We start from the raw sequence: 25476 nt of genomic DNA, 5'->3' as shown, positions 1-25476 counted from the left end.
ATTTACTTTGGTGAAATTGCGGTTCAGCGTTGTGCATTTTGAAGTACATCGAGGCACAAAAATGAAACACTTTATTTTGTTAGACAGTCATATGCTGATGAACCATAAGGCTTAAAGCCAATAAACAATGCAATACAACTCTTTCGAATGTTAAGTCTGCATAGCATAACAATCTACAATACTGTAAAAGTAGTTATTTACACGTGGGTGAAATTTACGCTAATTAGGTATACACAGCCACCGAGTAAGCGCGTAGATTTCCCCAACGCGTATAGTTATATATATTTGATATATATTATATTCAATAACCGCGTATTTTCCCCCACGCGTAATGCTGAACGTGGAAAAACGCGTACTTAACCCCCAGCGTAGATAATCACTTTTATAGTATTATGACTATGTTTTTATTACGTCAAAGTTTGTGAAACCGTCATTCTGACACAAATCAGGACGAACGAGTATGTTTTCAAATTAAATGTAATAGAGAATATGTTCTGCAGATTTCATAGATGTGCAAAATTTCTTTAAAATATTCACAGCAGTAATATCCATTATAGAATTTGTATTCTTTTTTTAGGAGAGAGGAAGAGAGAATTGCTGCCATCAACCAAGAATGTTTCAGAGATTGCAAACAATATTTAAAAGATGCAAAGACGAAACTAATATCAAATGAAACGCGTCTTGCTTGTTACAGCTTGTTGAAAATTTTTCATAAAAGCAAGCATAAATCAGATATGCACAGACAGTTCGAAAACGATGCAGTTCAGCTCATTATAGATGCCTTTGGACTTCAAGAGAACCTGGGTAATTATTTAGTTGTATTCATTACTCGTTTATGTCGTGTATTGTTGTAACTACATGTATTTTGTTGGTTAATCATTGAAATTCCCGATTCGTTTCTATAAACAGATGTTCCAGAAAAACTGACAAGGGTGCATCGGAAGATTTACGGTAAAATCGTACGTGGTCTTGCTGAGAAAGAACATTGGAAACAAATGCACATGGTTGTTGTCGAGTTTCGAAAGCATCACGAAGCGTCCGCTCTAAATGATTTTGCTTCCGGATCATCTGTAGAACAGGTGCTAAAGTGTAAAAATCTTCAGAAAAGTGAAAACTTACTGATGGAAATCGTCGAAAATATGCTTTACAGTGGGGCTGTATTACACTCAGGTAATAAAAAAGCGCGATGCAGTCCTTCCTCAAATTTAGGAATTTATTAAGTATTGCATATTTTCCTCTAAACCTATAGAGTGCATACACTTATTTGGACAAGGAATTCTTTCGTTTATACTTATGTTTAATAGAAATAGACACAGTGGCGGGGAGCTGCTATTTTGTTATCTAATTTTGAAGTTCTTGTCAAATTCAGAGGAAAAATGCATTGTATGGGGATTCTTTCAAAAAGTACAGGTCATTGGGGATGGGAGAATGTATATCATCATAATTCGTTGATACTTTTGTACTGAATTAAAAGGGTACATGGTCACACAATTTGTGTTGTAGATGGAAAAGATGCAGTTGAAATAGCCGTACAAAACAACCATTTTAGGGTTCTAGAACGATTGTTTCATTTTAATGCGAATCCTGAATATCTCAGTGTAGAAGATGGAGACACACCAATACATGCAGCTCTGTATATAGCATTAGACAGAGACAAAGGTATCCATGTGACCGTCTATGGACTAACATGTTTTTGCATATAATACTTTACACGTATTGAAATAAACCATTAAGATGTGGGATTTAAAGCTTGTATTTGTGCTACTTATTTTGCTATACTCGCTTAGGTACACTGTAGTTATGTTTAAATTTAATTATTTTCAGGAAATATGTCGCTACTGAAAAAGTTTTTAGACATGTATGAAAAGGAGCCGGGTCGCTTTCCAATGTTGAATCCCATGAAAGTGAATTTATTGGGGGAAAGCTTGTTTCACGTTGTGGCAAAAGCAAAAAACAGTCTTGAAGTCACAAGTCTACTTTGCGAAAGGGGCGTCAAATCAAATATCAGAGACAGAGAAGGGAAACTACCCGCAGAATACTTAAAGTCAGACAAAGATGAACGCATGCAGGTAAACAAAAGCACAAGCACTCACATCCACATCCACATATACCAACAAACTAAAGGAGTTATCCATGGCAACAGTACAACAACCATGTCTGAATGAAAGTGCCCCAATCCCAATTTCCATTAAAGTTAGTAATATCAGTAATATTAATGGCTGTGAATTTACAAAACAAATTTATGTATTGCATTGGAATTTTCATTATTGATTGACAGCATTTTATTGTTTCACAGTATTTTCGGTTAGCATCAAGGAAGTCGAAATTGAATGAGATTGATGTTAATGAGGAACATACCAATAATGAAGTTGGCAAGGAACGGAAGAAAAAGATTTCAACTGACAAACAAGCAAATGAAATACCTTTGAGGAAACAGAAACTGAAGGAGGAAATCGCCAGCATGATCAACAATCTGCAGGAGAAAGATGTGTACTCCGAGGAATTAATGTGGAAAAGTCGGAAAAGGAAAGATGTAAATTCAAATACCACAGAAAAGTCAAGTCTAGTGGATATTCGAAAGGTATTTCATGTTTCCCCTACAATTCATAGTATTACAGAAAACTCTTTTAATAGATGATAGAGAAAAAGAAATTTTATTAGAGAACTGAGGTATTTCATAGCTTCACAGGGATTTAAAATGCAGTTCTTCACTATATCACACACCATCTGATACAGAACTGCATGCAACATATGCTAAAGAAGTAAACGCAGATAATCGTATTCTGTGGTTGATATGCAAGTCTAACTGGGCGTAAGAGGAGTCTAAAACGTGTGAGGTACAAGCATATCTAAAGTAATGTTCATTATGATATTGAGTTTCAAGTTGCTGAAATTTACTTTCAAATACGCATCTGTATACTTTCTCATTATGACTGTTGATCAACAGTTCAACAGTTCTACCCTCCTGTGACGTCATAATAGTTTGTAAAATCATCAAGTTATTTAGATTCATGCATGAAAGGAACGTGGATTTATTTTCTTGGGGTCTTTTCCGATAGTTATTGTAAAAAGATCTTTAAACATATCAAATATTTCAAAAAATTAAGTTCAATATCAATAATCAGTTATACGTTTCAAAATATTGAATCCAACTCTGTTTTCATTGATTTGTTTATAAAGTCCATTATGTGATGTACATGTATTTCCTTTATTTTTCACAGATATTTTGTAATTGTTTGTAAAGAAACAGTTTTATGATATCGTTATGGATACTATTATATCGTTATAACCAGTTTTTGTGAAATATTGATTATGCTGTTTAAGGAAAATTGTAATTTTCTGACGTTGATATGTGATTCTGTTTATACCTGTCTCGCATCTTAAAAAGTGAGAAGACCTATATATTGTTTATTTGATAATTTATTAATTCTAACTCTTATCAATGGAAATAAATACACTTCTATACTAGTGCTTTTATCAAATAATAATTAGAGTATGGAGTTACCTTCATTCATTGATAAATCTTTTTTCATATGTAGACAGATAATTGTTATCAAGACAAATTTACAAATTAATGCGAATATTGGATGTTTAAATACATGTAATCAAAATTTCAAAAGATGTAGATATAAACCCGAAAATCATAGGTAATGCTTCAAAATAGCGAAAACATTGACTTAATTCTAATTTTCATTTTATGCGTAAAGTAGTCTGTTGAATTATAGTTAAATGAAATAGATTCTAAGTAAAATAATTTGATGATAATAACTGCATGTATACACAAATTAAGATGTGTCATTGTGTAAGCTGAAAGGAGAATCTTTCCTATTGATATTACCAATTTACACAAAACTAACTACAGAAGTGTCATCTGGTGAATAGTAGCTATAAGTCGTAACGTACATACACGACCTGCAGGTAAGAAAGCAAGGGTCTGAAATGAATGACGAGGGAACTCCACAAAACAACAATCGTTACCTCTTAGTCACATACATTGAATGCATAAGATGTACGAGCATGCTTACCTTATCATGTCACATTCGAATTGATTTCAAGCTCTTTTTTGCAACATCATTTCTCTTCCCTGGCAAAATTTTAATTAGTTTTCGGATTCACCGACAATATGTGCATGGTTTCACGAGTGTTGTGGGAGTTCCCCTGTCGTTAATGTATCCAACGTAGATGTACATCGAGACTGGAGATTATAAGGAGATTCTATACAATGAAATCGGTATTTTTACATCCAATGTATTTACTACAACATATACACATACATTGTATGTACATATATGTAATCCTTTTACCGAAATGATAATTAAAGATTTGCAAATTACATAAAATCTCGTGGGGATACGGGTTAGAATAGGTCCTCAGTACCCCTTGCTTGTCGTAAGAGGCGACTTAATGAGGCGGTCCGCCCGCAAAAACCGAGGTCCCGTATCACAACACAACGGGTGTGGCACGATAAAGATCCCTTCCTGCTCAATGACCATAAGCGCTGAGCATAGGGCTAAATTTTGCAGCCCTTCACCGGCAATAGTGAAGTCTCCATATGAGTGAAAATTCTTGAGCGAGACGTTAAACAATACACACACACATAAATCTGCACTGAAGTCACACATCGGATTGAGTGATTATGTACCTGATTAAACATATGATTTCAACAATTATTTCATGCATTGTATTGTCTTTTCCTTGCATCAAGGGGCCTCGAAACGTTTTAGAAATTCAAAATACAGTTGAGAGCGCAAATGAAGGGGAAACAGATTTTCAAGTAAGTGATGCATGTAATCAAAATTATAAACATAAATCAGTAAATTGATATTAAGCAGGTACATGTACATGTAGCGTACAAGAAAAAGTATTATGTATAACCAATATATAACAACTGTTTCCAGTAAAAAATGATAACAATATGATTAAAACAAGTATATATTGAATTACTTTTATGCTTTTAGATTAAACCTGGGTTTTTTGAAAATCAAGAATGGGAAATAGAATGTACGCATGATGTATGGAAAAAGCTTATGGGCTCATCTTTGACACAGCTACAGAAGATTGATGCCATTCGAAAACTTCAAACCCTTGTTTCCGGTGATCTATCAAATAGTGTTTGCTTAAAACTAGATCTAATTACACTGGATGAGACAATTGAAATATACGACTCTGGACCATTATTATGGGAAATAGCAATCTGTTTCTCTCCCAGACTGACAGATATTGATGCTGCTTCTAGATCAAGAGGTGTTTACTCAGAGGTGATTAGGGTATGGGATATTGTAAGAAATTGGGATGAAAAGGAAAAAGCCTTGAAAAAAATAACAGAATCATGCTTAAGAGGTGAAGAATGCATGGTTGACAGATATGTATCATGCTCCTCAAAACTTGACCAAACTCTTGCTAAAGGAAAACGAATACCAAGAAAATATTTCGAGTGTTCACCAACTGAATTGCAAGAAGATATAGAGAAGGTTGTGAAATTAGTACTCCCAGCCAGTCATCTGGCCACTGAGTATCACCTTTTAAAATTCTTTACTTTTACAACCGATATGGCAGTTTGTGCTTTACAAAGCAAAATTTGTACCGGGGATTTTCCGTTCAAGGTGACAGAAATAGAACATCAAGTAATAAATTTAACTTCAACTGCTCCGATTTTGTTGCTAGGAAGGAGTGGAACAGGGAAAACAACGTGTTGTATTTATCGACTCTGGAGTCGATATGATTGTCACAGTAGGCATGTTGCAGAGAAGAAAGAGACTTTGAATTTGCAAGGTAAAACTATTCCGTAAATATATCCCTGGTTCACTATACTCTTGCTCTTGTGTCTTATCATCTTCGAAGGTTAGTGACACACTATGATATCACTTTGTACGTCATTAGTCACAAATTCTATGTTCGTTTTTAGGATCTAGTGTGCCAATACAACCTATCATTGGGTAAAATGCTCTCTTATGTATTTCGTACTGATTGTTAGGGCATTCTTGGCACACTTGTTTTGACTACGGATTACTCCGTTTACCTGATCAAGACAAAGGGCTCACAGCGGGTTTGACCGGTCGACAGGGGGTGTTTACTCCTCCTAGGCACCTGATCCCACCTCTGGTATGTCTAGGGGTTTTGTAGTCCTTATAGAAGTTATGAGATTGACCACTGTTGTTTCCACCTTTCATAAGTCTGTAGTCCATCCATCTGTCCGTCAATAACACCATACCCCCCTAACTGTGAAGTTTTTTTCTCATGTTCAACAATATCCCCGTCATATATCGTTTGTGATCTCTTGACTTATATCGACATTTTATGCTCTATACCTACATAAATAAAAGTCATCGATGAAGTCGTCAAACAAATTCTTAATTGGGGTCATTATCAATGGTGGTTAATAGCTCGTGATGTGTGTCACTTGATGTCCCGTTTTCTATATGTGGTGATCTTATTGCTTTAACCACTCATTATATCAAATCCCAACGTTCAGTACCAGGGAAAATCCGTTTGAATTATACAAAAGTCCTGTAAATACTCCATACTTTAATATGGCACACCCTACAACTGTACGAGAAAGAGTATTGATTTTAAGTACGTGTATTCCTTGCATAAAAATGGATAGGTATAACCTATGTTATAGATCTATAACTGGAACCACACATACTGATATAATTTCAGCTGACACAACGGTTTGTTGGTACAGTCTAGTTAAACAGATAATTTTTTCTTACTTGTAATTTTTGCTTTACTTTATCACCAGATGAAGAAGAGGATGAGGAGGTTTTAGAGAAGCTAAACCATGATATGCGGCAATTATTCATCACCAAAAATCTTGTGCTATGCAACGAGGTTCAAAAAAGTTTTGCTGAAATGAGAAGTTGTAGCACTGTTGGATTCCAAAACCTTACAAATGAGGTCCAGCCTTTGCCATCAACACTTCAGGATCTTCAGAATAATCAATTTCCGCTTTTTACAACATCAAGGAAGCTTTTGCTCATGATTGATGCATCTCTTCCGAATCCATTTTTTCGACGAGATGTATCTGGGAATATTTTGGTAAATTTCAAAATATTTGGCAATTAGAAATCTTTACAATTAACAACTTTATAACATAAAATATAGGGCTCATGGCGGATGTGACCGGTCGACAAGGGATGTTTACTCCTCCTAGACACCTGATCCCACCTCTGGTATTTCCAGGGGTCTGTGTTTGCCCACCTCTTTATTTTGTATTGCTTATAGGAGTTATGAGATTTCTCACTGTTCGTTACCTTCACCTTTCATTGTTGGCTATTAGAAATTCAACAAACCGGAAGATAACGAACAGCGATCAATCTCATAATTCCCACGAGACAATATATATGTATTTGTGAATGATTAAAATAAAATAAACCATAACCTATATGCTTGTACAATATCTTAATTCCAGTAAAGTATAAAATTTTACATGGGCTGAACAGAACCATGCTTATAGAATGTTTTGACAGTCATAAAATCTAGTTATGTACAACGTGTATTTGGTGATCTTCGATAAAGTGTTGTTTTAATATAGAGGTGGGTCTTAAATGGAAGAATTGTTGTATATTATATTCTAGTACAAACGAAAATTCATCTACAATAGTTGACATAAATATTTTATTGTGCGAAACGTTTGTTACATTAAATTTCCCGGAAAGAGTCTATAATCTCAATAATATACAACTTGCATTCAAATTTTCAAAAATAAATAAGATTCTTTATCAATTTTAGTAGACAAGAATTATTTGCTGGTGGCAGGTCAAATGTGTCTGAGTATCATAAAATTCTAATTTAGGAAAATATACCTGGGTGGACAAATGAAGAAGAGTCCCTTAGCTTTCTTCCCAAACTTGATTACGATTCTGAATCCGAATCAGATGAAGAAATAGGTGGCAGAGATGAAGAAGATGGCCTCAGCGATGATGCAAATGCAATCAAAAGAAAAACCGGCTTTAGAAGAGAAGTTACTTATGACTTATTTTCCAATTTAGTATGGCCAAAAATTAAAAAAGATAGTGATCATTATCATCCATCTCTCATTTGGATGGAGATCATGTCATTCATTAAAGGATCATATGAGGCGTTGTTGCAAAAGCATGGATATCTTAGCAAAGAGGAATATATTAGCCATGGAAGGAAAAAAGCACCCAATTTTGCAGGAGAACGTGAGAGAGTCTATGAAATATTTCTAAAATACAAACATTACTTGAAGCAACACTTCCTGTTTGATGAAACAGATGTCGTCAGGAATATTTTTAACAGGTTATCACTTTTGTATCAGTTGAATTGACAGCTGTTTAGTCACTGAGAATAGTAAAACCAAATTTTACGTAGTTGTGCTGAACATATCATATTGTATTTCTTTTTCAGACTTCAAGAAACAGGGAGAGGCAGATGGGGTATCCAAGAAATTTATGTGGATGAAACACAAGATTTTACTCAAGCCGAACTTTATTTGCTTTTAAGTATTTGCCAAAATCCAAATAATATGTTCCTAACTGGGGACACAGCTCAGGGTATAATGCGAGGCATTTCCTTTCGGTTCAAAGACCTTCGATCACTTTTTCACCACGCAAAAGAATCTAGGCGAGATTTTCAGGACATCCAAATTCCCAACAAGGCAAACGCTTGGTTTCACTTTTTAAAAATATTCTAATGTAATTTATTGCCATATTTTGCATGCCAATATCTTGATTGCATTGATTTGATTTGTATTATCTTTCTTCACAGATTTATCAGCTGACTCACAATTATCGTTCCCATGCTGGAATATTGCACCTAGCATCAGGTATTCTAGACATTCTTGTAGAATACTTCCCAGATTCTTTTGATGTTCTTCAAAAAGACAAAGGATTGTTTCAAGGTCCAGCTCCAATTCTCCTTGAAATACAGGATCGTAGGTATGTATACTAATGCAATATCCAATTATGAACAAGTTACATCCCTTGTCTGCCATCTTCTGCTTCACGAACAGTCCCTATGTTGGCCCATGTAATTTTCTGATCTGAAGCTTTAAAAAAATATTTTCCCATCAATACGCAACTTCCGAGATATCAGCTCTTCTGTGATGGAGGTACGTTCAGTGTTCTGTTGAACGCTTGAGTGGGTACAAGATGTATATATATTATAGACTAGCTATGTAAATACGGATAAAAGTAATGAAACTATATATTTTGTTTATATCAGCCGTTGGTATATATTAAACTGACCATATCAAGTACAATATTTGTTTGAAATAGGTCATCAAATTAAATATAAATTAATTTTTATTTCATCCTCTGCACGAGTGATATTTTAATCAAAGAGAAATGGTGATTATCGAGTTTTGTTTGAGCTATTTTATTATCAAATACTAATAAACTTACTAATATTGTGTGTCCCTGCAGTTTGGGTGGTTGCATAATGTATGATAATCGGCCTGTAGGCAATATATGAAGGCAGTGATAAGCATTTGTACCCAGCGCGTGTGGACGATTGTATGTTTTGCGTCTCACTGTGCGTAAGAGTTCCACAAAGGGAAAGAACTATTGGTCAACTCGAAAATTGCGTATTGCAGTCAACTACAATAATGCCCTAGGGTGGCGGGACCCTTACAACGTGTATGAAATTTCAATGATTTACTATAACTCACATTAGCAACCTCTTCAATTTGGTAGGGTAAAGAAGGAAAATTTGACTTTTCACCAATTGACCTTTGATCGCGGCAAAGTGTAACTTTAGTGGTATTAGATGGCTTTGTTACATAGAATCCCTGTCGTAACTATTTTTTTTAAAACAAAGATACGATATGAGCCAGTAACTTAACAATTTATTTTTATATAAAAGTATGTATATTGAAAAGACAGTACTTACAGCACAAGTAGCTAATGGTATACCAGTTTCCAACATGTACTTGCGATATAATGTATTCTTTCTATCACTAATGTACTGGTTACAATACAGAGCTGTTTTCCCTATACATGTATATCTAATCAAATGTTATTTCATCATACAGGTACATCTGTATATGCTCCTAGTAGTATATTACTTTTCAAGTGTATAAGATATGATCAGTCACGGCAGCATATAACATTTGAAGAGAAAAAACAACAACATGATTTTGATAATGTATGAACGTATCCCATCAGCACCCCCGATGTCGGTATAGAACAATCACAATTGAATTGCAATGATTTATAAAGGATTATTCTCAAACATTATTAGAAATATATTTGTCAAACAAAGGAGCACAATATGTCAAATTCCGCTTGCACTGAACACTCCCATTATGACACTTAGGTGTGGATTTGGTCACATGAGAAGTTTAAAATTTGACATCTGAATACATATTATTTCAAACCATTCTTCGCAAAAGCCTTAAGGTTTAAATATGTGAAATTGATACGCAAAATGTTCATGTACTGTTAGTTCAAGTGTGTTTAAACCATGCCTTCAATGACAAAATTGGGCTACAATAGTGGTGTGAAATTTAAGTAGAAATATGTCGAAGAAAATCCTTGAAAACCATAATCATAATGGCAGGTTGTATTTGTAAATTAGATGTTAAAACTACCATAGGCCGTTTGCAAAATGCAGACTTTAACATCAACGTACTTGTCACTAGCGTACTTCGATTATAAAACTAATCATTCATAGAACATGCTCTTGCGTATCGAATCGGTTGAGAGGCATAAACACAATATGCATGTGATAATGAAATATTGCTACATGAATAAGGGAAGGTAACTATGACGAAACTGAAGCCATTCCGTTGAGTTGATAGTTTGCCGTTAACATCTATGTTCAATGAAATATTCAAGTAAGAAGTAGATGTTGAAGACTCTGTTGTCCTTTTTTTTTGTTTACTGAGATATATCAAATGGACATACGAATGAAAGTCAATATTATTAATAGAAAGAACGTCTTCAATATATCTAAATGTCGAGTTGGAAGTCACCACAAGATATTTTCAACTTCTCATGTATAAGCTTTTAAATGAATTATGCCTCCCTCGTAAGAATATAAGATCAGGTAAGCTAATAAAGGAACACAATTCGTGCCCATGATATTTCCAAAAGACTATTGAAGGACCTGATCACCAATAACTACAAAGATATCATCATTGAGGTACTCCAGCATCTTTTAAATATCACCTTCAGCGTTCTTGTACGTAGAATCAAGGTGGTATTGAACGAAGTATGTTTTTCGATGTTTCATAAAAAGTATGAATATTCTCCAGTTCAATATTGATTGAAGAAGCAGCTCTTTTTGATATAAAAATGTATAAACTGTAATTCATATATTAGTTTATTTCAAGAAATATTTTGATTATCGAACATCAAAAGGCTATTGTATGTTAAATTTATAAACAAACATCGGGATATAGACTACCTTTGAGATTTCCAAAGTATGATTTCCCGAAGCAGGACGACAAAGGGAGGTTAAAAGTTTACAAATGAATACATAGGACACTATTTGGAAGAACCACAGGGCTTAGAATGTCAAATTGATATCGAAACAACGTTCAATTAAATTATGAATTACACGGTCAGTTTGGCACATAATACGGAATCATCTAATGTGTGAAATGGGAATCTGTATTGGGCGAGGCGAAACAGAGTCCCAATATGGATTTTCATTTCACACCCTGAATGACTCCGTATTATGTACCAAACTGACTGTGTAACGATTTTATATCGGTGAATACCTTTAGAAAATTTGTTCAGGTTTCAGCAGCATCTTTGATAAATTGTTTTTAATTATGAAATTGAACACCATACTATACATGTATAACATTGAATATCATATAATTAAGATGGTTACAGTTTTGCACCATTTTTGGCAACATTTCAGCAATTTTACGGATATTAATCAATTGGAATATGTTTGACTTTGAGGTTTACTGCCGGACCCCAATGAGCTTACACTTATTCGAAAAGCAGGGAAACAATCTTTTGCGTACCAAGGGGGTTGTGATCCTTGACACGAGTCACCATTTAATGTCCCATCCGATGGACATAAAAATTAAAGATACATAAACATAAACAGTTCGTGTATAAGTGATATAAGATATTCTATTAGTAAGTAACAATTGTCAAACTGATACACCCTCTCCACGGAGACGGTGTATTGAAGATTTGGGGGCGTCGTGTGATTCAGTTTTGTCCAATCATACATGTATATCTACAAATTTGTCATAAGCGGGATAATGATATGAGTTCATATCAATCTTAGGATAAGGGATCAATCATTAGAGGATTTTGAAAATATACTTAAGAGAATTCAAAAGGTTTTACTACCTGAGTTATTAGGTAGAATATGACAGTTGATTAACATGCTATCTCTGCTCACATAAGCACCTCAAGGGCAAGAGTTGGGATTTGGAAATTTTAATAGAAGATAAAACTGCCCAGGCGAGCATTTTTGCCAATGAACCACTTTTTGAAGTACATGTAGCATTATATTCCAGAAAGTTATTCGGTCTTGTTTCCATTTTTAGTGATTTAGGTGTGCTTCTGAAAGGGAAGAAGAAATCAACATCTGGAATTGACTTTGGTGCTCACCAGGCAGTTTTAGTGGTGAATGAGGAATCCAGAGAAACTTTACCTGAGGAATTACAACAAGGCATCGTTCTAACTATCTATGAGTCGAAAGGTCTCGAATTCGACGACATCCTATTGTATAACTTTTTCAAAGATTCTCAGGTTTGTATTTCTTAATTATGGTTTGTTCCCTTGGTGATCCGGGTTAGAATAGGTCCCCAGTCATTGATTTCTTTTCAGGAGCAGTTTTACTATCATCAGTATTAGACTATCTTAATTGCTTAACCACGACAAACCGAAGAATCAATGCAGAGAATTCACGTGATATAAAAGTATATCCCGATTATGATATGAAAGTATACCCCGAAGGTAATATGAAAGTATCCCCCAAACATAATATGAAAGTATTTTCCTAACATGATATGGTATTATACTCCGAACGTAATATGAAAGTGTCCCCATAACGTAATATGAAAGCATTGTCCAAACATAGTATGGAAGTATACTCCGAACATAATGTGAACGTATGCCCCGAATGCAATGTAAAAATATTTCCAGAAGAAACAAGTGTACCCAACTTTACACAACCATATTCCATATGTACACGAGGAACAGTTATGTAAATGTACCTGAAACGGTGATCATGGTCCTATTACGTATACCTCCGAATGTGCTTGTTTTATCGAGTGATTGCCTGGGTTATCCCAATGAACAGTTCTGTTTTGAAATCAATTATCACCTATCGAAGAACACAGCATGAGTTTATCTAATATGTTCAAGAAGTCGTCAGTATAAAGTTTCGTTTGATCTGTACATGTATACATAACTTCAGATAGTGTTAGTTGTATGTATACGCTTCGTGATACACGCGGAACCAGAACTTGGCATTAAAAACGTTATTACGTCCCTTCAAGAATTTTTCACTCAGACTTAGAAGTCGCCACCGGTAGTGAAGAGCCACAAATTTAGATTTGTGTATGTCACTCTTGACGATGAGGATTTGTTACCGTGTCACCGCGTGCAATAACACAGAATCGGTTTTATGAATAACTGATAGGGTGGTGCTCTGTTTGACTCAATTAAACACAACACAGTTTGAGGAATTAGAATGGTCATTTATTAACTAATAAATGACAAAGTATTACACCAAAAAGTCATATAAAACAGTTAAAAATATAACAAACTAAGAACACAATACTGCAATTCATGCTAAGGAATTGTGACTAATAAAACATTACAAAAATGCCACAATCCTAAAAACTACAATATAAAAAATCATAAATACAATATTATGACTAGAAAAAACCTCAAGTTATATGGCAAATTGTTTATACAAAAAGTGTCAAAGATGGGGTATCTTCCGCTAGGAGGTGGGGTGGGTGGTGGTAAAATCTTCCAAACACAATTGTAAACATCGAATAAAAAATGGCGTGACGCTACCACGTTGCGCATGCGCAAGTACCAAAAATAATAGATGGTATTTATAGACAGTGGCGGTAATTATGAATACAGTATCCATAAATGTTTTATGTTAATAAATATGTATTTTATATGCCTGTTGAAGACAGGAGGTATGATGGTATATCGTCTAGACCTTGTAGACAAAATGCAAAACAAATCTTAAGCTCCAACAACTTAATACGTTTAATCGCCATGATGAGAGGAATATGTCTGTTGTTTTTCAAGCTCAAAGGTCAAGGTCGTAGAATCAATTCATATTAAAACCTTGTAGGCAAAATACAGACTATTGGAGCTATGGTTTTACAACTTGGTACATTAAACAATCATGATGATAGGAAGATGCCTATTGTTTTTCAAAGTCAAGGGTCAAGGTCGTATCAATTGATAGGGAAATTATGTAGGCAGGATACAGACCGAATCGTTAGGGCTAGGACAGTCATACTTGGTACACATGCATTTTATGCCTAGCGAAGAATGTCTTCTCGTCATGGATACAGATAATTGCACTGAAAGTCTAACGGGCGTATGTTGTATCTTTTGCGGTACTCTTGTTTTAGATCTCATCCTAACGATCTGTTACTCTTTCTTCCAAATGCCTATATTTTGGCAATGGAGCAATCACTACATAAAATGGACCATTTTCTCTACCTCTAGCAACCTTCACTTACACCTCTGTCAACGCTGAGAATCACGTGACAATTTAATCATATGATATAAACAGTGGTTCTCGTCTTCTTCCCTTTAGATGTTCTTACAATAGGTGACAAATCAGACTCTTGTCATAGGTCACTATAACTTTGATAAGTACATTTTCACCATTTAGGAATTGGTCTCTTATTTTTCAAGTTTTATTGTATTGTTTATAGCGTTTTTATACGCCGGTCAAAGATGTGTCATATCATAGTATGACTACGTCCGTCTGTCTGTCCGTCCGTCCGTCTGTCCGGACCTTGTAAACAAAATACAAAATGAACTGTAAGCTCTAAGATCTTGCAACTTGGTACATTTGATCACCATGATGAGAGAAAGATGCCTATTGTTTATCAAGGTCAGAGATTTAAAGTCAAGTTCATAGTATATGTTAATATGAAAGCCTTGTAGGCAAAATACAGACCGAACTATTGTGGTTAGGACCGTCAAACCTGTTGAACATACTTCTCATGCCAGGTGGAGGGCGCCTATTCTTCAAAGTCAAATGTCAAGATCGTAGTATCACTTAGAAAAACTTGGTTGGCAGGATACAGAACGAACCGTAATTTCTATGATCTTACAACTTACTACATTTGACACTGATTAGAGGAAGATGTCCATTGTTTTTCAAGGTCAGATGTCAAGGTAGTAATATCAGTTAATAGGAAATCTTGCAGGCAGAACACCTATACAGACCGAATTATTGCAGCTAGGAATGTCAAACTTGGTACATATACTCCTCATGTCAAGCGGAGAACACCTATTGTTCTCCAATGTCAGAGGTCAAAGTTCAAGGTCATAGTGTCACGTAGTATGAAAACCGTGTCGACAGAAGATGCCGAACCGTTGGAGTTATGGCTGTTAAACTTGATACACCTTATGCCAAGCGGAATATGCCTATTGTTTCTCAAGTCATAGTATCACTCAGTAGAAAAACCATGTTTTAGTTATCGATACAGATATTGCCCTGAAATATGGTCACAAGCTTCCTCTCGGAGGAATATAAGACCAATTTGCATTTCAACTGGATTGATGCACTATGACCTACTTTAGCATAACAGTTTTTCAGATTCTTTTTTCGTTATGAATACAAGTATTGCCCTGAAATTTTGTCAAAAACTCCCACTCGAAAAAATATATGTTCCGTTCAAATGTCAACTTGATTGGTTTACCTTGACCTACTTTATTGTTGTAAGTAGTTCAGATAGTTTTCTAGACTTTTTCGCATCATGGATACGGATATTGCACTGAAGGTCTAACGGGCGTATGTTGTGCCGTTGCGGTACTCGTGTTTATTTTCGATTCCATGTTCTATACGCGTATTACGAAGAAGTTACAAATTCAAGATCAGAAAAATAGCGATTTTTAAATAATTTACAGTAAACATCAATTTAAATGCATCAAAGCATTTTGTAATATGACTAAATATTTAGCCCAAAACATACATAAATGATGTATATTAGAAATTTTTACAAGATGTTGACAGATGTAACGCGCAAAACTCTGGATAAAGAATGATGTTGGTCGAGACTACTGTTCTAGCGGGGCTCGAACCCATTGTGTCTCGATCTCGAAGCAATAATTCTTCCTACAAAGCCACAGTGACACCTTAGAATATACGATCCATGCTTATGTGATGTATTATTCCTTTGTAATGGCTTCATACATTGATATATTTATTGCTTTTTACCTATCGAACTCACGTGAATTAGTAAGAGTTTTAAGGCTACAGAGTAAATTATTAAATGAAAAATAACAGATGATCAATAATCAATCATTCGTAGTGGTCTTTTCTTCTAGGCTGGAAAAGAATGGAGAGTCGTTACCGAATTTTTGGAGAAAATCAGATCTAAAGAAAACCATGCAACCGCAGTAAAAGAGACGGATAGTCTGGATGCCCTAGATTACAGTAAATATATTATAAATATCACATTGGGATTAAAATTAGAATTACTTACAATGCATACACATTAGTATTCATTTCAGAGCAATTACGTTATAATAGCAAAGTTTGATAACGAGAGACCCACAAAGGTCAATGGTTTCCAAGATATCACATCACCAAAAACAAATTTATGTTGTATTTTCATGGTGGACTGGATTTCATCTTTCACGCGGTTGTTTTGAACACATCAAAGAGATTGGAAACAAGTTCTTACAACTTACTAGTCTCTTTCCTAAGTTCTGACATGATATAGTTTTTTTCACATCAATCCTGTCTTCATAACAAATATGTGGCCCATGCAAATGTTACTAACTTTTATTGTATGATTTTGTCCTATTGGCCCTGCGTCGACTTCATCAGATGCTACCTGAGTTTGCACATTTTTGTCAACTTAAAGAATATTCTTCTAAGTGAAATGCTCTTTCATTGCATAGGTATGACTCGAATAAATGTTTCCGTTCTTTTAAGGAATGCTTGTAACCTTATGTAGTGGTTTGGACTTTATAGACATTGGATATCAGTCTGGTCACCATGCTTAGTGAGTTAGATTTAGGGTGTTTGTAAAGTATGAGCTTGTAATCAATTGTGTAATTGTAATCCATGACAAAGATATGTCATGAAACACAAATGACCCCGATAATGGCCGATTCCAAAGATGACCAAAGACACAAGGCCAAATATCTTGGTAACAGTAGAACGATCTTGTCACAGGAAATGCTCATGTGCAATATGAAAGCTTTAATATTTACCATTTAGAAGTTATGACCAATGTCATTTTTTTTCAAAGTAGGTCAAATGCCAAGTTCAAAAGGTTTAGTACCCACGGAAAGGTCTTGTCACAAGAAATGCTCATGTGAAATAGCAAAGCTCTAGCACTTAACGTTCAAAAGTTATTAGCAAGGTTAAAGTTTCAGACAGAATGACAGACAGGACAAAAACAATATGACCCCCCCCCATCTTCGATCTCGGGGGCTTGAAAATATATCTATAGTTAGCACTTTTTGTGATAGCTAATGATCTTATTTCAAGATCATGACAATACTTTAGTCATAGGCAGCCTTCGCATCGAGTAGGGATTTTTCTTTTTCAAATTCGTTGTCAGTGTATATCAAACGTAAGATCATTGCATTTGGTCAGAGGCATACACATTTGAAGCAGTTAGATTACGTTAAGTCTGAAGAGTTTTCATTTGTATTAGCATTATATTTCCTGTTTGTCTGAAACACTCTGTTGTCGTTCATTGACCTAACTTCCATGATTGGAAATGTTAGAGTTGATAGCGAGCACCAGACAACTAGACACGTCTTGTACTGTCATACGTTTTGTTGATGTTAGTTAAAAAAACCAGGAAAACTAAATATGACGTCACAGTGCACTCTTTACATCAAGTGCGTTTTATTCCCCACATTAAATGCAAATGCGAATCATATGTCTAAAGTCGTGTTGTAAGATGTTAAGGGCCTTCGCTCCTTGTCAACGGTCACACCGTAAAACATATAGATTACATGGTTGATTCCTAGAAGAAAGTAACGTATGGTTTCGCTATTGTTTTAGCTTGTGCATTTACACGTTATGTTTAGCAATGTTCAAAATTATGCATGTTTAAGTATTACATGCGATAGATAGCGTGTTATGTAGATCAGTTTTAAATTTTCTTTCCATATAGACATATTGACCCTGCATTAAAATGTGTCGTGCTTACATTCACATTCAACCTCATTTTGCATACCCACCTAGACCTTCATATCAATTGTATAATTAATAATGTCGTTTTATAGGTTGTTTTTTTTTTACATTCATAGGAATTGTCTAATTAACAATGTCGTTTTATAGGTATATTTACATTCATATGAATAGTCTAATTAACAATGTCGTTTTATAGGTGTTTTTACATTCATATGAATTGTCTAATTAACAATGTCATTTTATAGGTATTTTTGAAAAAGAGGGACGTCCAAGACCTTTAAAATTTGAACCGAATCAGCATAAAGTTCTCAACACGGAATTAAAACATTTGTACACAGCCATAACAAGGGCAAGAGTACATGTGTGGATATTTGATGAAAGCGAGACTCGACGTGCACCGATGTTTGAATACTTTCAGGCCAGAAAACTTGTACAGTCTATCCAGGAAAGCGAAACAGGGGGTAAGACTGAGAATATGATAATACCATCAAAGACTTGCTTGTTTGCACATATAACAATATTTCTTGTGTAAAACCAATAGGTTTACATGTATGTAGCATCAGTAAATACTAGAATGTCATAATCACTATGAATATCTGTTGTGAAGATATCGAACAGCAATTAATCTCTTGGATCCTATAGAATATAAAATTTGGCATATTTAACATCAAAATACACTAGAATGCTATAATGACTATGATAATTTATAGGAGTTATGATGAGATTGATCACCGTTTGTTATCTTCACCTTTCATGATAAAAAAAAGGTGAATATTACGAACATTAGTTAATCTTGGAATTTCTATAAAGAATACAAAATTGAAAGCAGGGTATACACATACCATTAGAATTATGAGAAGCTGGGTCATCTGCTTAGGACAAGTAAGCATCGACTCAATTAGCTCTATCTTAATAAGATAAATAGAGTAGTCCGTAGTCAAAATGAGGATGCAAAGAACGGCCCAAACCATTAAACTTGCTATAAAACATGTCAGACAGAATTCGACATAATGACTGATTGTACATGTACTTGTAAATAAGTTCATTATAATGAACATATACTTTTTTGGAACCTCTGTAGCATCAACGTATTTGTCAGTAGCTTACCTCGGTTAGAAATTGATCATATGTAGAACTTGCGAACTGAATCAATTGCGAGACATGAACACCATACGTAGGTGGTAATGGAATATTGCTCCATAACGTATCGGACATTGAAGATAAAGAAGCTGAAGTCATCCCATTTTTCAAATAGAAGCGTTGTTAGGTTGCCATTAACGTCTTGTGATTGATTGATTGATTATTGTTTAACGTCTCTTTCGAGAATCTTTCACTTATATGGAGACTTCACCATCGCCGATGAAGGGCTGCAAAATTTAAGTCTCTGCTCGACGCTTACGGCCTTTGAGCAGGGAGGGATCTTTATCGTGCCACACCTGCAGTGACACGGGACCTCAGTCTTATCCGAAAGACACCCCCCCCCCCATTTAGTCGCCCCTTACGACAAGCAAGGGGTACAGAGTACCTATTCTAACCCGGATCAACACGGAAATTAACGTCTTGTGGCCTGTAATGATATCCAAATATGAAACGGGAGTAGAAGACTCTTTAGTGTCTTTTATTTGAAATTCGATGGTATACTAAGTCGATATATGAATGAAAGTGAATATTAGCGATGGAGAAAACATCGTCAGTGTATCTTAATATAAGGCCACTGCAAGATATTCCACTTTTCCTAAAGAAGCTTTCAAATAGATATACCGTATACGAATACGAAAAAACCCAGATTAGCACAATTTGGGTCTGTGGGAAATTCAACGACCTCATCATTCGTCCTATTTAATGGCATATCAAATAGGTTTTAAAATAAATTTGGATTTTGAAGAATTTCCCCTTTCGAAGTTACCAACACGTGAAAGTAAATCCAAGTTCCTCTAAAATACAGTTGTTATAATGACGCTTACAATCGGATAAATTCGTGTTATAAGAACATATTCCTCGTTTAACCTATCTAATTATTTCATCACTTTTGGTTGACTTAATGGATAAGAGTTACGCATTTTTATTTGCATGCGTCTATACGATAGTTTGATATTCCTTTTAATGTTCGGTGAAAATTCAGACTGGGTGTCAAGCTCTTCATCATTATATTTTATCCATCATCTGCGGCCATAATCCTCGAAATTTGTAATACAGATGAAGTACTGTCACCAATTGAACGTCCAAGGCTCCCTAAATTTCTAATTTTTAAACTATTGGTGTTTTGCCTGGGAGAATGTGAACCATGGGTCCCATTGACCATTTATCTATGAAGTGATACCAATGTGTCTGTTAATGGTCTTACATACAGAAGAAATGGAATTTTTCTTAAAATATTCTGTACCCGGTCAAATTTACTAAACATATAATAGTACATTTGCAATGTTTAAGTGAGATAATACAGAACCCAGAGAAGAACATCTAATAATTTGTACATTTTTATTTCATATAGACGATTTAATGTTTGCTGAGGAATCCACTGCCGAAGAATGGTTACATCGCGGGGAGGAATTTATGAAGAAATCTTTATACAATGTCGCAGCAAAGTGCTTTCGACATGGAAGTGACTTTCGAATGGAAAAAATTGCAAAAAGTCACCAGAAAGCTTTACTTGCATCAAGGTTGGTAATTGCATATAATGTAATGAGTTACGATGTCAGGGAAAATCAAGATATCATGAAAAAACTATAGTACTTTAAAATGCAATGCTACTCGAATGTGCAATTCTTCTCTAATGTGGGATCTTGTCAAACAATAAAGCGGCATGGTTTGAATGTAGAGGCCGGTGTATTGTCCATTTCAGGAATGACAGTATGCTGTTTTACTGTGTTTTACTGAGTTTTACTAAACATCGACAATTTTCAGGTTGTTTGTAATGTTTCAAGATTTCATTCTCTACGATTCTATATTCAAGCCCTCCCTGTACGTTTTTTGTTGTTGAAATTCTGGCGGTAAATTGAATGTATTGCGAGTTACTTTCTGGATCAGTTTTGATTTCAAATAGCTTTGCATCTAGTCTATTATGCCATCCCATTCCTCTAAATCCAAATGCTTTTCCGTTATAATAAAACACGGCATTTGAAAGTCTCTCGGCTGTATCAAAAGAAAATACACCAATATCCCCAAATTTTTCTCCATCTTTCCACACTACAGGATCTCTCCTTTTCTTATTTACTTCGCTTCGCTAAGCTACGCTCCGCCCATTCTTTGTGACGACGATTTCTCTTCACATGATCTTGCTATTATATAGGGGTTTGGCATTTTCGTGTTTGTCAGTTTTTCTTAAATCTCTATTGATATGCATCGCGTGACCGGTTTTTAAAGCCATTGTTTACATCGAACAAAAGGTTGTCCAGATTTCTCTTTTTGTAATAAAACAAATTATACCCAAAAGGCAAGACTGAACAATATTGTGCTGGTGAAGAAATCCATAAAAGTAAATAAATTGTACAATAAAAATGTGCAAAAACTATACGTTTTCTCTCTACCTCATTTACATTTATTGACCTCAGGTAGTAATTATGTAGTTTTCAGACTATGGGTGATCATTTAAGACTTAGTGTTTTACCGTTTTCCCAATATACCAGTGAAAAGGACTGTACATTCCTCCTAGGCACCTGATCCCACCTCTGGTGTAGTCAGGGGTCCGTGTTTGTCCAACTTTCTTTTTTTGTATTGCTTATAGAAGTTATGAGATTGATCACTGTTCGTTATCTTCACCTTTCATACATCATTGTTTAATATTTGCCAAAAAGCATAATAGATAAATCCATTTTTCTTTAAAAGGAGGGGTGGGGACCACAAGCTACAGCTAAAATGGGGAGGTCCTTTACTGAAGTCCAAAACATGTTAAGAATATGAAAAGCTTTTATAAATGAAAATCGATCAATCATCAACAGCTTCCTCTTTGTGCTTTACAAAAATAAAAAATCATCATTAAACTCACCAGAATTCAACGGATATTCCATTAAAGAGGGTCGCTGTTGATTACATGTACTTCTAACACTGTTCTGCCGCATTTCAATCTCGCATTTTATTTAAAGAATGCAAGACAAGCCAGCATTAATGAAAGAAATGTTTCTGTCTGCCGCACATGAATTTCTGGAATGTGAAGTACCATCAAAGGCGGGAATGTGTTTGGAATTCGGGAAGGAATTACCCTTAGCTGCCAAACTCTACGAAAAGGTTAATATGGTAAGCAAACAGTGGATAACTACTGAATTTGTCATCATTTTAAAACTATGCAGTTGAACATCAAAGGAAACCGACAACAATGCTGCTGTTACGAGAATGTTAGGTTATGACACCAATCAGTTGTATTGTGCTGTTAAAGTATAGCATTGAGAGAGTCAGTATATTTCTCTAGGGGAAGCCACTTTATATTACCGATACGAACCTTAAAACGGAAATGAAGCTTAATGCAATGTTTAAAACATATATCCACGGGATCTACTTGCCATGATTGTTGTTGTTTGCCATCGTAAACTTTTTCTTATGCGGGGACTAATGACTCTTGATGCAAGTCTATTTTAAAATGAATAATCATGATTCCTTTCGGAACATACCCGAACTTTCAATAAGGTAAAAGAAGCTGCTACATGTAGGTGTTCCGAATAGATGTGTATCAGTTCATCGAACTGACTCACCTTTTTGTAAGGAATTGGTTGTTTTACAGTTTTACAGCAAATATATCGATTTACATTTTATATACAATGTAGTGAAAAATCAGTAGAGCTATGATAAATTCAATGAAATATTCAAATGTGCATTTGCTTTTCCTATATAATTTGAAATTATTGTGATAGGGAACAAATTGACGAGTTCATGCAGCATTTGATTTCAAGTGCTCAATTCTAGAAATTGTCGCGAAATTTAAACTGGAATTTAAACTGGCAACTTTCATATAAATAGCGAGATCTCGCATAATGGAAGTGGAAATTTTGAATTCGGTCACATACATTTTTCTGTGAATTACATAGTGTATTGCTAATGTATCCAGACTAATTTTGTCCAGCTGTTGGAGACTATAACTGCGAATAAATTCCAATTAAATGCATTTATTGCTGTGAAAAATCTGAGGCAAATTAAAATTTAGTTTTGATTGACATGTCAAAGTCCATCTGTACAAGGTATATAGAAGTTCGAAATTCCCTTGATTCAAATACATGTATACACATTTGTATTAGCATAGCATTTCATATCATTTGAACACCTAAAGATAACTTTGTTTTCTTTCATTTAAGTAATATTCTAATGCCATTGACTTTTTTTAAATTACTCTAAAATATATAATTGTACATGATCAACACCAGAATTGCAAAATGATAATAATGTCTAAACTTACGTTGTGATTTGAACCGAGTTTAAACTTTTTTCAGTTAATGAATTAAAAATAAATCACTTTAAGGTAAAATGAAATTGTTTATTAGATTTGATTTCCAGTTGGCCATGATAACACATCATGCTTTATAAACAAGTCTGAAGTTTCTCAGAGTGCATCACCGTGTAATGAATTATTAAGCTCTTATGATCATTTTTTAAATATTTATAGTAATTAATTTCTTTTGTGTCCCATATAAGATTCCATCTGGATTTCGATAAAAGGACTGAACAAGGTCAAGTTTACAGGAAGGAATGATTGCGCGAAGTGTCCACACATGTTCATTATGCCTTGATAAGGCATGGCGTTTACATTGGGTGTATCTTGGATGCTGCCATGTGCTTCTGGTGTCCAGTAGTTTCCAAATAATTTTGTATTTCTCCTTTCTGATTGAATAATATCCCTGGTATTTGAGCCATGTCCAAGCCAGGCCTGTTTAATTTTTGTAATACATGGACATTGTTAGGCCGATCTTGGCACACTGATTTTGACTACGGATAACTCCGTTTACCTGATCAAGATATTGGACTCACGGCGGGTGTGATCGGTCGACAGGGGATGCTTCCTCCTCCTGGGCACCTGATCCCGTCTGTGGTGTGTCCGAGGTCCATGTTTGACCAACTCTCTATTTTGTATTGCTTATAGGAGTTATGGGATTGATCGCTGTTCCTTATCTTCACCTTTCATGGACTGCACAAACAAAATTGCCACTGTTCTTCTCCAAGTTCCTGTTCATTATCTCCGTCTCCATCACCATCATCATTATGTCTATTACTACTGTCAGTGTCCTCTTATCCCTCTGCCTGTCCAATACATGTGCCAAAGTCCATTCAGGAACTGCCTGTACTTGCTGTTTCAGACGTCTTCAATTTTATGATAGGGACAGGAATTAATTTTTCAAAAACAGCAATCAATTCTTAATTATTAAAAGCAAACAGTGCTTCAATAGCTGACCGTTGCTCCTCTGTAACTTGCTGTTTAGTTTTTGTTGTCGCCATTTTCCCTCCTTTTTGATGAATGCGGTGAAAGTCCTAAAAAGCGCGACCTATCAATTTATGCAATGCACAGACACTGTTGCTGACACAGCATTCCACAATCCTGTTTCATTTCAATGTTGTAATTAAAATGTCAGCGATACTATTAATCAACCAGCACCTAGATAACTGTGGAGGAAATGAGCCCACATTTTTCTATCATTTTATTGTTTTTCTAGTAACACATAAACCGACAAATACACATTACTTTAGTGAATATCATGGAGAGAATAAGACAACCTATACAACTCCTATAAGCAATACAATTTTCAGTTATCTGGTGACGCCCAGTTTTTATTAGTGGAAGAGAGAACCCTGATACAATGTACCTGGGAAGAGACCACTGACCTTCCGAAAGTAAACTGGAAAACTTTCTCACTTACGGGCGCGAGCGGATTCGATTGAGTGCGAGCGGGATTTGAACCCGCGTCGACCAGAGGTGAGAGGCCGTGTGATTTTGAGCGCGATGCTCTAACCACTCGGCCACGGAGGCCCTGTTTGGAGAAAAATATCTTAAAACTCTCTGGGAGCAATGTTGTAGATGTAGAGGTTAAAACATCTATTGAGGGAGCACTTTTGGAAGAAATAGTAGTCACTGTAACCACAGTAGAAATAGAGGAAGAAATACATATTGGTATTGTGAGGTAAAATGCTCGTTTTTCTGATGTTGTGTGCCTGGGAGACAAAACACATAAAAGTACTAGGCATTCAAACTATTTG

At 35.2% G+C, this 25476-nt stretch overlaps 1 protein-coding gene across 1 annotated transcript in view; it reads left to right on the top strand.

The window, feature by feature from the left end:
* The window catches only part of LOC125653294 (TPR and ankyrin repeat-containing protein 1-like), a 69199-nt gene that overhangs the window by 29958 nt on the left and 13765 nt on the right, over nucleotides 1-25476 (top strand). Inside the window, exons 18-33 of the mRNA XM_056144723.1 lie at nucleotides 578-804; nucleotides 910-1170; nucleotides 1504-1659; nucleotides 1825-2069; nucleotides 2297-2581; nucleotides 4706-4774; nucleotides 4959-5772; nucleotides 6743-7038; nucleotides 7796-8262; nucleotides 8371-8620; nucleotides 8731-8900; nucleotides 12479-12683; nucleotides 16473-16581; nucleotides 18549-18764; nucleotides 20795-20963; nucleotides 22386-22536. Coding sequence (XP_056000698.1) covers nucleotides 578-804; nucleotides 910-1170; nucleotides 1504-1659; nucleotides 1825-2069; nucleotides 2297-2581; nucleotides 4706-4774; nucleotides 4959-5772; nucleotides 6743-7038; nucleotides 7796-8262; nucleotides 8371-8620; nucleotides 8731-8900; nucleotides 12479-12683; nucleotides 16473-16581; nucleotides 18549-18764; nucleotides 20795-20963; nucleotides 22386-22536 — 4090 coding nt within the window. The remainder of the gene's footprint in view (nucleotides 1-577; nucleotides 805-909; nucleotides 1171-1503; nucleotides 1660-1824; nucleotides 2070-2296; nucleotides 2582-4705; nucleotides 4775-4958; nucleotides 5773-6742; nucleotides 7039-7795; nucleotides 8263-8370; nucleotides 8621-8730; nucleotides 8901-12478; nucleotides 12684-16472; nucleotides 16582-18548; nucleotides 18765-20794; nucleotides 20964-22385; nucleotides 22537-25476) is intronic.

The sequence above is a fragment of the Ostrea edulis genome, chromosome 7 (genome assembly GCF_947568905.1).
Source record: "Ostrea edulis chromosome 7, xbOstEdul1.1, whole genome shotgun sequence".
NCBI lineage: Eukaryota > Metazoa > Mollusca > Bivalvia > Ostreida > Ostreidae > Ostrea > Ostrea edulis.
The sequence above is the reverse complement of the archived record's forward strand: the minus strand, read 5'-3'. Positions and strand labels throughout refer to the sequence as shown.